The sequence below is a fragment of the Fragaria vesca genome, linkage group LG3 (genome assembly GCF_000184155.1).
Source record: "Fragaria vesca subsp. vesca linkage group LG3, FraVesHawaii_1.0, whole genome shotgun sequence".
Classification (NCBI taxonomy): Eukaryota; Viridiplantae; Streptophyta; class Magnoliopsida; order Rosales; family Rosaceae; genus Fragaria; species Fragaria vesca.
Window position 1 is genome coordinate 7710648 of NC_020493.1, and position 16705 is coordinate 7727352.

General features: G+C 39.5%; 2 protein-coding genes across 2 annotated transcripts; both read left to right on the plus strand.

Moving 5' to 3' along the window:
* Positions 1-7: 7 nt before the first annotated feature.
* On the plus strand, positions 8-6823 carry LOC101304549. Its single transcript, XM_004293927.1, has 6 exons — positions 8-2941; positions 3835-4054; positions 4357-4827; positions 5489-5966; positions 6362-6425; positions 6574-6823. The coding sequence occupies exons 1-6, from the start codon at positions 869-871 to the stop codon at positions 6664-6666; spliced, it is 3399 nt and encodes a 1132-aa protein (XP_004293975.1). The 5' UTR covers positions 8-868; the 3' UTR covers positions 6667-6823.
* Positions 6824-10282: 3459 nt separating this feature from the next.
* LOC101304845 (U-box domain-containing protein 17-like) lies at positions 10283-12996 on the plus strand. The gene has a single exon (XM_004293928.1). It carries the CDS (start codon positions 10607-10609, stop codon positions 12773-12775), a length of 2169 nt encoding a protein of 722 aa, XP_004293976.1. The 5' UTR covers positions 10283-10606; the 3' UTR covers positions 12776-12996.
* Positions 12997-16705: the final 3709 nt, after the last annotated feature.

The window sequence follows — 16705 nt, forward strand, 5'->3', positions numbered from 1 at the left end:
ACCACCACTCTCTCTCTCTCTCTCTCTCTCTCTCTCTCTCTCTCTCTCTCTCTCTCCTCACAAAATGCCCACACTCTCTTTTCTCTCACTAGTCACTACCCTTCTGCTCTTGAACTCTCACACTTTCAAGTTCTAGAGGTGTTGTTGGTCTCTGAAAGCAAAAGGGGCTCATGGAGTGCATGTGAAGCTCGGCGAGAGATCTGGGTGGAGTTAATGACCGAACCAAGTTCACAGCTTTTTCTGATTTTCAGGTGATTGGAGTGTACCCTTTTTCACCTTTTGGCTCTTTTTGGATGTTACTTCATGTTCTTTCTATCTCAGCCTTGTGTTAGTTCTCTACCAGTTTTGTCGTAAAGGTGGAGTCTTTGGGTCTGGGAGCAAAAGGGTTTTGTGTTTTGATTGGTTCTGAGGTTTGGGAAAATGGGTTGTGTTTAGTTTGTACTGTGGGACTGTGAGGGAGTTGGGTTTCTGGTGTTTTTTGGGGTTTCCATTTGGGTTTAGTACTTCAAAGATTTGTAATTTGGTGCTGTCTATGATGAACTAATGGGGGGTTTATTGTGTTTGAGTAAGAAATTATGCTTTTTTGAGGGAGTTTGCAAAATTGCAAGTGTGTGCTGTTATACTTGGAAATGTTGTCAATTGAATTGAAGTTGAGTTTTATCTTCTTGTTGATGGAAGGTGTTTAATTGATTGCTGGTGATTTATGGCATTGTCTCAAGCTTGCTAGAATGTTAGTGGGACTGCCGTTGGTGGAAATGTACTCCCATTCTATGTAATGATTGAGAGAAACCATGCGAAACAATTTATTTTATTGTTTCATTGATTTGGAGGAGATTCGGGTATCGGATACGTAGTAGAGGGTCTGATCATGACCAGGGCTGTCCGAGATAGGATTCTCAAGGATGCAAATGGTGACATTAGTGATCATCTGCGCAACCACATTCATTTGACAAATTGCATTCACTTGAAGAACCATATGCACAAGCACAGCCCCATATTGGCCGATAGGTCTCTTATGAGGGACTTGGTTGTCCTTCAGAGGTCTCGATCTCTCAGGGACCCCTCTGCGAGCCCTCCTTCATGGCAGTCTCCTTCCATTGTTGAAATGCTTTCCAAGAAAGGTGAAAACGGTCCCTTGGTGCGGGAGGGGAGAAGGTCAGTAGGAAGTGAGCATCGAAGGGAAGGTAGGAGGTTGTTGGCAAGTTCTCCACCTTTAGCAAGTTTTGGAACATCAAGAGTTGCTCCAGATGAAGCTAATGGGGAGAATGATGGGTTAGCTGGAGTCAGTGAACATGGTAGCAAGAGTGGAGTGAGAGATGGTAGAAGGATCAGAAGAGAAGAGTCTAGTCAGAAGAGCTATAAGAGTGATATTTTGGGCAGCAAAGAGGAGTCTCCCCTAAACCAAAATGGTCATGATTTAACTCATGATACTGTTTCTCGAAATTCAGAATCAAAAAGTAGAAAAAGTAAACAAAAGGGAAAGCACATCCAAGGTGTTCAGATGAAGACTCTCTCGGAGCAATTGAATGAAGTTAGGATGGATAGTGATGATTTAGCATCGTCCAACATTCATCTACCTGGAAGACGGTTACGTCAAGAAAGAATTGTTGAGGAACCGGCAGCCAGCATTCGAGGCAGTTGCAGTGGACTGAGTAGGGTAAAACGGCGGAGATTTCGTGGTGCAAGAAGAAGCCGTGCTTCTGTAGCTTCCAGAGACATTGGAGCTCATAATGATTTGTCTGTGGCTTCTAATACTGTAGGTCATAGGTCAGGTCACTCAAAGTATCACATGGAGCAGGAGCAGGGAGAGGATGAGTATGAGGAGCAAAATGTTACAAGGGCTCCTGGAAATGGGTGTGGGATTCCATGGAATTGGTCAAGGATCCACCATAGAGGAAAATCATTCCTTGACATAGCTGGAAGGAGTTTTTCATGTGGCATGTCTGATTCAAGGTTTAAGAAAGGTGATCTGGCTGCTCATGGCAGAGATATTTCTGATATGCCTATGGCCTCTGATAACTCAAGCTCTTCTACTAAATATGATGCTGAGGCATTGCCTTTACTAGTTGATGCATCTGGATCACAGGAAAGCACTCGTTGGGCACACGACTACTCTGGCGAACTAGGCATATATGCTGATAATCTATTCAAGAATGATGTAGGTTCTGAATATGCTTCTGAAGCTAGATCTGGCGTTCAACACAAATTGAGAGTGCACCGCCATGGCAGACACCAAAATCTGACGCAGAAGTACATGCCAAAAACCTTTAGAGATCTTGTGGGACAGAATTTAGTGGTGCAAGCTCTTTCCAATGCTGTCATGAAAAAGAAGGTTGGGTTGCTCTATGTATTCTATGGTCCTCATGGTACAGGAAAAACATCATGTGCTCGCATATTTGCTAGAGCTTTGAATTGCCAGTCTTTGGATCATCCAAAGCCTTGCGGCTTTTGCAATTCTTGCATTGCACATGATCTGGGTAAGAGTAGAAATATAAGGGAAGTTGGCCCTGTTAGTAATTTTGACTTTGAGAGCATTGTGGACCTACTTGACAATATGAGTATTTCCCAGCAGCCATCACAGTACAGAGTGTTCATTTTCGATGACTGTGATACTTTATCCCAGGAGTACTGGAGTGTCATATCAAAGGTCATTGATCAAGCACCCAGACGTGTGGTTTTTGTCCTTGTCTGTTCAAGTCTTGATGTTTTGCCTCACATAATCATATCCAGGTGTCAGAAATTCTTTTTCCCAAAGCTAAAGGATGCAGACATTATCTACACTTTGCAATGGATTGCAACCAAAGATAACTTAGAAATTGACAAGGATGCACTAAAACTTATTGCGTCAAGATCAGATGGTTCATTGAGGGATGCTGAAATGACTCTTGAGCAACTGAGTTTGCTTGGCCAGAGAATCTCTGTTCCTCTAGTTCAGGAACTAGTAAGTTCTTTCTTGTTGCACTGAAAATTTTGTTTTCTTCTGTTTATACATCGCCTTGCAAAATGGAGCTGATTAACATGCTTGAGCATTTCTGAAATGGGATGTTTAAATTCTGTTTTACACTCTCTTTAACATTGCCACATGGCCCAAATCTTGAAAATGGAAATTTTCATTCCATTTCTTGCATCAATATATGCTACTAAACTTTCATTCGATATATATGTTCACTGTAAGGTGCATTACCATTTTAATAACTTTGGCTATCAAAGTTCATCATTGTCTGTAAATGCTTTCCTTTCAACCTGAGTTTCTGCAGAATCCTCCCACCTCTTCTGTCATAATAACATCCTGATTTCCTTTCAAAAAAAAAATTTCTGATTTCTGTTTTAAGCTATATTATTTCCGTTTTAGCTCAGTAATTGTGTCTCACACATCCCAGATTTCCCAGTTTCTCTTTATTTTTGAACTAGGACTCTGTCTTTTCCGCGGGTTAGGCAATTATGTGATCTTTCACAATGTTAAACCTTAGTGGTTTGACAGTTAAGCAATATGTGATCTTTCATCAATTAATTGAAAGGTTTGGGAACGAGTTTCTTTATACTGTACAAGGATTATCAAAATGTATATATAGAAAGTTGGATACTACCATATTAGAATGTTAAACATAATTTTGTGACATGGGAATGGAAGTAAATATGTGGGTGGATGGGGATGCTCCTTGAGCTTTGTGTGGTCAAACCTGTGCATATCTTGAATTTATACTTAATGAGGCTCTTTACCTTGAGGGCCATGTTTTTATTACTTATGGATTTCAATTTAATTGAATATTCTTCCGTCTATTTATATTTTAAAGATATTGTTACCAGTACCTAAAGATTTGACCCGGTTTGCAGGTTGGGCTTATCTCTGATGAGAGATTGGTGGATCTTCTTGATTTAGCATTATCTGCCGACACAGTTAATACTGTGAAGAATTTGAGAATGATAATGGAAAGTGGTGTTGAGCCATTAGCCCTGATGTCACAACTTGCAACAGTCATTACAGATATACTTGCTGGCTGCTATGATTATACCAAAGAAGGGCGTAGAAGGAAGTTCTTCCGGCACCAACCATGTGAGTCGAAAAGCTGAATTAAACAATCCATTTGTTTGATAAAAAAGATAAAAGCAGTTTTGAACTCGTGGTATTAATATTCTGCTTATGTAGTTACCTATATTCCTCTTTAGTTGTAAAGTTCATATGAAATCAGTATACTTCTCCTCACTCTTTTAATTCAATATTTTTTACTAAACTTTCTTTTCTTATATGAAATGCCTTATTGGAGACCTCTTATAGCGTAATATTCCAGTTAAGTCCTTGCCTTAATTAGGTTGCCATTTTTCAGTCAATTGACAAAACAAATTAACTGGTTGCAGTATCCAAAGAAGACATGGAGAAACTACGTCAAGCTTTGAAAACTTTGTCTGAGGCTGAAAAGCAATTGAGGACATCAAATGACAAGTTAACATGGCTAACAGCTGCACTTCTCCAACTTGCTCCTGATCAGCAGTACATGTTGCCTAGTTCTTCTGCAGGCACTAGCAATCACAGTCCTTTGGCCTTAAATAATGCTGGTGGAAGGGATGTTCCTAGTTATGACAGAGGCTTGCCCACAAATGTTAGAAATGCAGGAAGTTCTGGTCTCAGAAAAAGTCATGCTGGGGATAGTATGGCTAAAGCTACAAACTCTGCTGATATAGTAAAAGGGAGTGGGAGGAATAGTGTTGACAGAAGCTATAAAGCAATTGAAGAAATTTGGTTGGAGGTGCTTGAGAAAATTCCATATAATCGCATAAAAGAGTTTTTGTACCAAGAAGGGAAGCTAATCTCAGTCAGTTTTGGTGCAGGTATTGCCTAATTTGCATAATGCTTTTGTGAACTTACTGCGCAGTTTAGTACCTGCACATCTGCATACACAGGTTTTTATGATCCAAGTCAACTTCTATGCAGTGACATGTAGGTCTTTTTAAGATTAAGGATTAAGAGACGTAGATGAAAACCAAGTTATATACAGGACATTTACACATGTTAGGAAATCTCTAATTATATCTATCCCACTGCTTTTCATGAACAGAGAATGTTGTGCCTCTTTTCTTTTGCTGAATTCCCCGTCTATAATTCCAGTTTTCCATTCATGTTAAAGAATTGGCAAAAGATTATGTTTTTCGATTAGTTAATTAATGAGTTTATATGTATATGTGCATAATTTACATTATGGTTAAGTCTTTCAAGCTGCACATGCTCGAAGTCTATCTTATCTATCCGTATCAGTTATATACTTATCTATCTCTACTTGACATGTTTCCTTCTACATCTATCTCTGGAGTACAAAATGATATGAATTGTCTCCAACTGTTCTGTTCCTTTAGTATAGCACTGAATTGGCCTCATTTTTTTTATACTTCACTTCCCAAAGTGAAGCCTCTCACACTTTGTAACTGTGCTGGAACAATCTGATTTGCATAATTGTCTGGATCTTCATGTGATTTTAATCGGTCTCTTTTGCAGCTCCCACCGTGCAGTTGATGTTCTCCTCACATATGACTAAATCTACAGCAGAGAAGTTTAGAGCACAGATTTTACACGCGTTCGAGATGGTTCTTGGGTCTCCCATGACAGTTGAAATACGAAGTCTGTCTAAAAAAGATACCAAGGAAGGGGCCCAGAAGCCTATTATCATACCCGATGCCCAGCACCTACACTCTGACACCCACAAAATGGGGAAGAGTGAAATTGTTGAGGTAGCTGCTTCTCCTAGGGACGGCAAGGGTGGTGGTCATATTGATAACCATAAAGAATCTAGTGCGCGGGTGGGAGAAGCATCTATACAACATAAAATTGGGGAACAAAGTCAGAGTCTAAGCCTCGTCAGGGGCAAGGTGTCCCTCGCACATGTAATTCAACAGGCAGAAGGATGCTCACAGCGCAGTGGATGGTCACAACGCAAAGCCGTTTCTATTGCTGAAAAGCTTGAACAAGATAATTTGTAAGTGCTGCTATTCCATATTGTCTTCTGAATAATTGGAGAGTGAAATCCATGCTCCTGCTCCCCATTTTACCCATATACCTATGGTTTTTTAGTACTTAAAATCTTCATCTTGTGTGACTTCAACATAAAAGAGGACAGAGTGGAATCTGAAAAAGGCAGTGTGGATGTCAATCCTATTGTAATATTTCCATTCACCTTGGGAACAGAATTAGGTCTCATTGACAAGACAATCACACTTCTCATATGACTATTTTAATTCATAAAATCAGAAAAGGTGAAACTTATACATGCTACGGCTTTAAAATGTCAGCGCTCAAACTATAATATCAAAGTCTAGTGCTCTTTATTAGTTCTTTTATTTGAAAGGGTGCTGATACTTGCTAAACCTACAGGAGATTGGAATCTCAATCGAGAAGTTTGATTTGCTGGAAAGCATCCAGAGTAGCTCGTCGAAAGGTAATCTATGGTGGTTTTTACAATGTTACATAATGCTTAGTTCTATTGTGTGTTTGGATCAGTCAGGCAGTAGCTTCAATATTTATCTAACTATTCTCAAGGCAATCCCTTTGAAGATGTAACTTATCAATGATTATTTCATATGCAGCTTTCCCGTTTGAAAATGAGGACAAGGAGGCCACATTCACTACTGAAGCTTGTTTCTTGTGGCAAGTGTCTCACATCAAGATCTCCAAGGTAGTATGAGAAGAGTAGGTTTGGCTTAGGTTTGAAGGTTTTGTACAACCTCATCTGTATGTCTTGTATTTAGCAATTTAGTCAATTTGCTTCAGTTCTTTAGATCAATTTATCCTGACAAATTCTTCTATATCGAATAAGAGTATGATATATATTCAGTGAAGAAAAAAGTTGAAGTTCTGCAAGATTCCATTTTCTCTTCTTTTTTTTCTTCCTTCCACAGCTCATCATTTTAAACAGTTTCAGCAAGCTACTGCCCCTTAAATATGTTGCGTTTTTGATAGAATATGAATATAGCCAGGTTTCTTAGGTATTTTCTTAAACTCGGATTCTAAAATGATAAAAAGTTCTGGTGATTTTGAGAATATTTTGCTTGATTGAACCCTGATTTGCTACTAGAGCTGTTGCACTTTTTTGTCAATGGTTCTGGTATGAACCCATAGGATCTGAACTTGCTGTCATTTTCTGGGTCGGCGTCACTCCTTAATTAATACTTAATTGTTGACTTAATTGTCATGTGTCAATTAAACCTGGCTACAATTATCTTAATCTTACACACAGTTTCAAACTCCGTGGTCGGTCTTTTGTGAAATTGGAATAGCCTTTCCAGAAAGGAACTTCAGTCTTTTCTCTGCTTTTCAAAAACAAAGCCTTAATTTCCCTTCCTTCCTATAGGGCTTCTTTCTATTGGAGTGATGTTCCACAAGGATTCCTTCACTCCACAAGTTTGGGTTTGGAAACATCAGCATCTTGTTGGATTCCTTCACTCCACAAGTTTGGTTTTGGAAACATCAGCATCTTGTTGAACTCTGAATAGTGAAAACATCAGCATCCTTTTCGACTAGTTCAGGTAATACTATCGTGACATGAACTGTAAACGCATTCCGTTATCTCATATCACATGTAAAAAACTTAAACCTGTACTGTAAGATGAGCTACAACCGCAGTGAGTTGTCAGTAGATTACATGTATGAAGTGGGTTCGAGTGTCTCTGTGCTTGATAGTTTCGGAACCTAAGATGCTTGCGAGCCAATTTGGATCCTAAAACGTCTGAGTTTGCAACTATTATGCGGATTAACATGTTACGAAATCGCATTGCTCTTTAGGAAATGGCATTAGATGATATGCAATGCATGTGATTTGATTGTATAATAAGCAATGCTTCTGAATTTTTCAACTCACAGAGTGTGATGCTTACAATGTAACCGAGAGCATTGTTTAGAGTCTGAAAGTCTGAAACCTAGATGCCAAGCATTGGCAGGCGATCGATAGTCATAAGTCCATTATGAAGTAATAAATAGACCAACATAATTGATTATATATAGTCCAACGCAACTAAATCAAATTCAAGTCTTGAGAAACATATTCAACATAGAAAATTCAAGTCTATTTTGTGAAAGTTTGCTCGAGAACGCTAAATCACCCAACAAAATAGAATATAAATAATGACATCAATATGTAAAGAAATTACAACATGACCTCGTTAAAATGATTAATCTAAGCATCATTTTTAGAGAATAGAAACTCCAGTGAAGAGGCTTGATACTCAATAGCTAGTCAATTCTCATGTTTGTTTTACTTTAGTTTAGGGACATCCATGGCCGTAATTATGTATCCATAACCATACATCAAATAGTCAAAAACAAACAAAGGAATTAATCGAATTATAGTGATAGGAGGATAGTAGTTGTTGAACTACATACACTTTTGTAAGTACAATTGTCCTAAATTTGCAAAAGACTTCGACAATTCTAAGTTAGAGATCCTTTGAGATTGAGATTCTTACACTAGCGTCTAACCTTTATCATTGGATAAAGGTATTAGGTACTCCTCGATTTGGGGTTTTGGCTCATAGTTGGAAAATCAGAGTATCAGATGGTCAAATTATTATATGGCATCATAGGATTGCATTTCCATAGTATAATCCTAACTAGAGCCCCAATCTTTTGACCCAAACCAACATAAGCCAAACATGAAACAGCAATTATTTGATTCAAACTAAAATCTGAAAGACTAAATAATGGTGCTAAGGTAGTGAACTAGTTACAGTTTGAATTTTTTTTTACTTAAATACTCGTCGTAAACAACTCAAGTGTCGAAAAGTCGAGAACAGATAAGAACGCATATTTTAATGACACGAGTGCACAACAAAAGAGCCCTGATGTAAACTAACTTCATCTACTCACTTAAATTTTTCCAATATAATATAATGGATGAAGAAAAGAAATTACTTTTTTTTATTATAAGAAAATAAATTACTTTTAACTACCAACTGTTTACCTATCATGCCGCAGTAAAGAACCAAAATGGAAAGCTAACCAAACTGGAAAGTTAAACGGTTAAACCTGCGACAGGGTACTTTTACCCGTCTGTACTTGCCTGGTAGCTTCCCCTAGTCAATCTTTGTTTTGTCCGTTTAGTCAACGACGGAAACTATGCCAGCGTGGACATGGCCTTAAAAAAGCTCATTAGCACACAGAGAATGACTAATATGCCCCCGTAAGCAATTGCAAGCTCCAAAAGCTTCTTCAACGCGCCTGAAAAGATGCGTGGCCCCTAATCTTCATGCAGTCAACGCTTGAATCCAATCCGTTGCTGTAGCAGCTAACTTTGTTCAAATCATGCATATTCCCAACTCTCTCTCTCTCTCTCTCTCTCTCTCTCTCTCTCTCTCAAGAACCCCAGAATTTACATCAACACACGTTAAAGGACGATGAAGGAGAGCTACCCTAGGTTAGATTCTATTCCCTCTTCTATCTTGCTCCATGATTATATACGGTGCTTTTTCTTTGTTTTCTACCATGTTGTTCAACTTTCACATAAATGTAGACCTTAGTTGTGTGTAGGTCATTCATTTTGGGAAGTATGACAAAGGAAAAAAAAAAAAAAGTGAGAATCGTTTGGTTTTCCATAAGAAACAATGTTGTTACAAGCGAGTTTGACTAGACACTTTGCCATATTGATTCGGATAAAGAATCAACGGTTGTAAAGTATGGTAAATTAAATGAACTTGAATTTCTGCAAGAGCTAGAATCTCACAGAATATAAGAATTTATTTTTAAAATTCGCCGAACTTAATTTTTATCATTTCATTAACAACTGAGAGTTATAACAACTTTATGAGTCGAACAGATAACAAATTTTATAGTTGTTTTTTTTTCTTTAATCCGTTGCATTAGCTAAAGATGAACGTAAATTATTCATGTAAATATTTCAATTTTTATATTATATAAAAAAAAATAGTCGGTTCACGTCATGGACATCCAACCCCAACAGTCACCCTTGCAATCCCTTCATCCCTAAGTCAGTCTGCCATGACAACACACCTAGGTATGGACGTATAGTAGTATGGTGATGCATTACTATGTGCTGGAAGGGAAGTTTGCAGGAAGAGTCCCCTCGTAACTAAAGGCTGAAGTGATGGGGGACATGGTGACCTCACAAGAGAATCCAAAGTCCAAAGTCAAAACAAGTAATTAGATCGCAAAGGCATGCCCTTTTTCGTCACACAAGGGCAGAGGGCAGCAGCAGTAGTAATAGAAGAAGCCAACATGGAATAAGAAGCGCAGAGGTGATGGTGGTGGTGCTGTAATGTTTTGTGGATAATAGTCTCTCTTCTTCTTCCTTCTTCTTCTTCCACAATCCCATGCCATCCGTCAAACTCTCACAACCCAAAAAGGGGTCCTTTTCACAGAGCTTGGTCGACAGAGAAGAAAAAACGTTAACAACTTCCAAAGTCCTCCTTGGAAATTCATGCCGTGTGTAAACTCCTCCTGGTGACTCACACCCTTCTCCTTCCTTTTTTTCAAAGAGTGTTGCTTTCCTTCACCAAAACGCGCAAACAACAACAACCATCTATACATCATCTTTCATCGATTGAAGAAGTTTCAAAGTTTCGCGATTCAAGAATCATCGAACCCGATTAAACACTAGTAGTCAACAAGATGGCTTCCGCGGCGATATTCTCGTCGTTGCGGCGGAGGAGGTCGCCGTCGCTGGAGGCGTTTCTAGCGCCGGTGGACCTCTCGGACGTGGCGCTGGTGCAGACTCTGGTATCGGTGACGGCGGAGATCGTGTCGTCGTTTTCGGACAAGTTGTTTTATTTCCAGAGACGGAATTCGAGGTCGTTGGTGCGGAAAGTCGAGGTGTTTCTGGTGCTTCTGGACTGCTTAAACGACTCCTCCGCCGGGTCGTCAGCTCTGCCGTGGACGGCGGTGATCTGTTTAAAGGAGCTTTATTTGCTGCTATACAGATCCAAGATTCTCCTCGATTACTGCGCCCAGTCCAGTAAGCTCTGGCTGCTTCTCCAGAACCATCCGATTTCCGGCCATTTCCATGACCTGAATCAGGAAATCTCGACGCTTCTGGACGTTTTTCCGATCGAAGAAGTCGAGCTGGGGGAAGACGTGAGGGAGCAGATTGAGCTTCTGCAGAGTCAGGCAAGGAGGGCGAAGCTGTTGATTGATGAAGCAGACGAGGATCTGAGGATTCAGTTCTTTCGGTTTCTTAGTGAATTCGAGAAGGGGCGAGTGCCGCATTCGGATGAACTCTGGGTGTTTTTCGTGGAGAGATTGGGGATTAGGGATGCCAGGAGTTGCAGGCATGAGATTGAGTTTTTGGAAGAGCAGATTGTGAATCATGAGGGTGATGTGGAGCCTACTGTGTCTGTGATCAATGGGTTTGTGGCGTTTACAAGGTACTGCAGGTTCTTGCTTTTCGGATTCGAGGAAGATGAGGTGGAGTTGGGAGGAGGAGCTGGGAGTCAGAAGAAGGCGAGGAAGGGTTTGATTAGTCAGGAGATTGCGGATACTTTTGTTTCGATTCCTAAGGACTTTTGCTGTCCTATCAGTTTGGATTTGATGAGGGAGCCTGTGATAATCGCGACTGGGCAGACATATGAAAGGAGTTCGATTTCGAGGTGGCTGGAGGAAGGGCATTGTACTTGTCCGAAAACAGGTCAAATGCTGCCTCATACCAAGCTTGTTCCGAATAAGGCGTTGAGGAATTTGATCTTGCAGTGGTGCACTGCTTATGGAGTTCCTTATGATGCTCCGGAGTGTAGTGAAGCATCGGCAGAGAGCTTTGCGGGGGCTTCTCCGTCTAAGGCTGCACTTGCAGCGAATAGAGCTACAGCGGGGCTTTTGATCAAGAGGCTAGCGGAGGATGGATCGATATGTGCACAAACTATAGCTGCTAGGGAGATTCGGTTGCTGGCCAAGACTGGAAGAGAGAACCGTGCTTTCATTGCGGAAGCTGGGGCAATTCCCCATCTTCGGAAGTTGCTTTCTTCTCCAAACTCGGTTGCACAGGAGAACTCTGTGACTGCAATGCTTAACCTATCAATTTATGACAAGAACAAAAGCAGGATTATGGATGAAGAAGGGTGTTTGGGATCGATTGTGGATGTGCTGAGGTTTGGCCACACAACAGAAGCAAGGGAGAACGCCGCGGCAACTTTGTTTAGTCTGTCTGCAGTTCATGACTACAAGAAGAGAATAGCAGATGAGGAAGGGGCAATTGAAGCCTTGGCCGGGCTGCTGTTACATGGCACCCAAAGAGGAAAGAAGGATGCTGTGACAGCTTTGTTTAATTTGTCGACGCACACAGAAAATTGCGCAAGAATGATTGAGGCTGGGGCTGTAACAGCATTGGTAAGTGCATTGGGAATTGACGGTGTTGCTGAGGAAGCAGCAGGTGCACTGGCCTTGATTGTTAGGCAGCCACTTGGGGCTAAAGCGGTAGCAAAAGAGGAAATGGCAGTGGCCGGTTTAATAGGGATGATGCGTTGCGGGACTCCAAGGGGTAAAGAAAATGCAGTTGCAGCTTTGCTTGAGTTGTGTCGGAGTGGTGGAGCTGCTGCAACTGAGAGAGTAGTCAAGGCACCGTCTTTGGCTGGTTTGCTTCAGACGTTGCTTTTCACTGGTACAAAGAGGGCAAGAAGAAAGGCGGCATCTCTTGCTAGAGTGTTCCAAAGGTGTGAGAATGCATCGACAATGCATTTTGGTGGCCTCGGAGTAGGATACGCATTTGCAGGTAACTCAGCTGCAAATCGTGATACGAGTTTCGTTGGTGATGTCTCAGTGCAAATGTCCATTTCGGTGCCTGTGTTATAGTGGTAAACATCCACCCTAGATTTGTAGTCTTACTTGTTATATGTGCTCCCATTTTTGTTGGAAATATTACACATTCTTTCATTGAAATCATAAAGAAGTCACAGGAATATATCCAATGTGCTTTAACAGGACATCTTCTGTTGTCAATCTGTTAGTGTTAATACACATGTAATCCTTATTGATTTGGTAAACCAAAGCAGCAAGTGTTCACTACTTTTCAGAATCATTACAGATACTATGCGAATTTGCACTTTCAGGATTTTCATATGGCTTATAGGTTCCATTGTTTCGTTATATATGCTTCCGAGTTCTGCTGCAGAACTTTTTTGATTGCATGTCACACTGTTGTTCCAATGCCCAGTTACCGCTTCTGAATTTGTTGCTGAAAAGTAAACTACTTTATGCTCACTAATGTTTGTTCATTCCATTTTTTTGATGCACTCCAATTGTAGTCATAATTTACACACAATTAGATGTCGATATACTACTAGATTTTATTACCGCCTATTGACAAAAAGAAAGTTTCGTTAAAACTACTCATTTTGCATATGAACTACTGAGTTCTGATTCATGGAGTTGGGAGTTGACATTTTTAGTAGGATAGAGCTTAGACTAATGTTGGCACTAGCTATGTTGGTGAAGGAAAGTCTTGGCCAGTTACGGATAGGGATAAAGACATTCAGCAGGAGCTTTCCGGAGAGTAAATAATGATTAGTCCTGAATGATGCAAGGATAGGACATATATTTCTTCTTTCTTATAATTGTTTGAATAACCAAGTAGTTCTCAGTTTGGCAAGGTGACCCATAGATCGATCCAACCAGTTTCATCCATTAGATTCTTATCAGCCTAACATGACTGTCAGGGTCACATCACTGTGCTGGAACTAGTACTGTGTCTGCCATATATTTCAGGTAGAGAGTGAAAGAACACTGACAATCAACCCTTCATCTCCAATGAGTAGAATGGAGCACCAAATAGTGATATATATAAATGCTGTAGTCTCCAGAGTGCACTATTAAATCGCAATATGTGCCTGAAAAAGCATAGAAATAATTTACTGGTCTTTTTACTTATATTTGAAGTGTATGCTGCTGCTGTTAGGCACCCACCTATGTCTGGTGGAAATTTCCACTTGAAGCAGAATCTTCATGTAATTGAGAGCTTTTGTAATGGGCAGGGTCTAAGTGGGGGCATTGCCTTCACTGGCCATATTAGCACTTATTACTATCAGATTGGAGATGATGAAAAACATTGTGGTCAACTGAAGCTTTTTGCAGTAGCTGTGGCAATGATGTTTCCTGATGATAGTTGCACAACACCCATAATGCTCCACAGCCTATACACCATATTCTTGGTCTTCTTCTTTCTTGTTTTTTTTTTATGAAGGAAAATCACCGTTTTATTGACTACTTCACCTATAAAAATAATTGATGTTGATTTTTCTGGGTCCCTAGTAAAAGATGAACTCTCCTCTCGGCTGGAAATGTAGAAAACTATTGGGGTGGTAATAATAGTGCTAGCACTTTGTGTGCTTCTTCTCCTTCCATTTGGCATAGCCTCTGTGGCACTGTCCACTGTCCTTATGCTCCTTTCTGTTTCACCCTCAATACGAGGCAATGTCTGATCCTCCGTTTTGAAGTTGCCTGGCCGGCAAGAAAAGTATCAGATTTTTCACAGTAGCCATTGTCCTCATTCAGACTGTGATGCGGTTACAATTGAATACGTTGCTTCCGAGGCGGGTTAGTATGTTCTTGAACAGAAACTTTCCTTACCTTGGATTTGGGGGCGTGGATTTGAAATGGCAATTATTATTATAAACATGGTTGAACGTTATTTCAACCCAGAAAGTCTCTTCTGCCGGCCTCACACTAGAAACAAAGGCAAGCATTTCTAGAGCATAAGATGGCTCGATGATATAGTGAAGGACTAAGTTGAAGTCTATGTGGTTTCCATGTGTTGGAAATTTGGGTCTAATCAAACGTACTAATAATAGTAGAAGGCATTGCACTAGAAACATTGTCACCACAACACCACTAAATGACATGGTTGAATCTTGATTCCCAACATGAACAAGGAAGAATTCAGTTTCATTTTTGGCTAAGAACCAAGATTGAATAATCCAATTGAGGGTTGTTTCACACTAGCTATGTGCATAGATGACTAAATTTGAGACTGCTGTTGAAAAAAAAATGGTCAGGTTGATTAATGGTAGTTTTTTGTCAATATGTTCAGACATGTTGGTTAGATAGCTTAACTGACACGGTAAAGTCATGACACCGAAAAAGAGAATTTAGAATGCTCATACCACTTCAATGTTTAAGGAAACTTAAATATGACTTAATTTTATGAAGGCACAAAATAGGGGCGGTTTCAATTCTCAGTGTTGGGCATGTGAAAATAGCAGTTTTGATGCACATATATTTCTTTTCTTTTGAATTGAATTCAGTGTGAACGTATTCTTTCTTCAACATGATATACCGTAGATTTTTAAACAACTATAAACTTAGTTAGATAGATGCAAGTGCAACCAAGTATGAAATGAAATGTTGGATGAAACTAAAACGGTGAAATGTCTCAACATAATGAAATCAACTTGAATATTGTTCACTCAAATAAATTGAACTTTTTTATAGATCTAGTGTATTTCATAATGATATTTGGTTCGGTATAGCAGAAAGCCAGAAACACGGTAGGTAAGAGACTAGTTTTGTGAAGGAAATTTGCAGCTTTAGATACAACAGTACATGGAGGATTACAATGGATCGGAGGATACTGTGCTTGTTCTTTTTGTCTTGATTACATCACAAAATTGGAACACACATCAAATCTAGCAGAGGAAAATTCTAGTCTGTAGAGTTCTAAGACATCGATAATTCTAGAGAACTTTAGCGATGACAAATTGTTAGAGAGAATCAAACATTGGCTGCAATCTAGTCATAATCTTAGCATCAGTTTTAGATTAGCTGTATATTGTTGTAAATGCATATCATTGCATATCAATTTCTGATTTGCAGTAATTGCAATTGATGTCTTTGTGTAACAGCAGCAAACTTGCTGCTATATAACTTGTATTCTTGTAATGAGTTTATCAAGGAGAATCACTTTCTACACAAACTGCTAAGCTTAGAAATATAAGATTACAAATTACCCTCTTAACATATTGATCCATGTGCTCGTATAGAATTTCAATTATATGGAGTTAACAACAAAGCAAGAGGAGGACGACAACATTTTCCAATTTAAGGACCATTTGGTTCTATTTGAAATACTTCAGAACTTAAATAGAAGTCTTAAACAGTCACCTTTTCATAATTTTGGGTATGAATATATAATCACAGGTTGTTTTGTCTAATCAATTAATGTAAACTTCCTGCATAATGTAACAATGAACTTATAGACACTTCTGTTTCAATAACATAGATAATAGAGGGAAACTGGGAAATAAATTTTGACTACAAACATGAAACATGAAACATATTCTAAATCAGAAAGTCCAACACAAATCTACAAGTGAAAGCCATGACAGGTATTCCTGTGAAAATGAGAAGGCATCAAACAGAACCTAAATGAGAAAGTCCATCTGAAACCAAAACAAGTTATAGCCATTATATGTATTCTTGCTCATTAACTTTAAAGTCTCAAGAAAGCTAAATGTTGTGTATGTTTATGTTGCTGAAATATCCAAAATTTGATAGTAAAAAAAGACTGGTGATTGATTCTGTCTAAAACTCAAGCAGATTGTTTGAAGCTCAAGCAGTAAAGCTAACTAGTTAGTGTGTCTTTGTCTCCATTCATTGCTCAAGCACAAGTATGTCGAAGTCACTAACAGTCCACTCAGCAACTTGATCAGGATCTTTGAAAATTTCAGTCCCCAAATCGATAGACGTCCATTGCCTTCTAGCTGGTCTAGTTCCTGGATCCTGCAAATT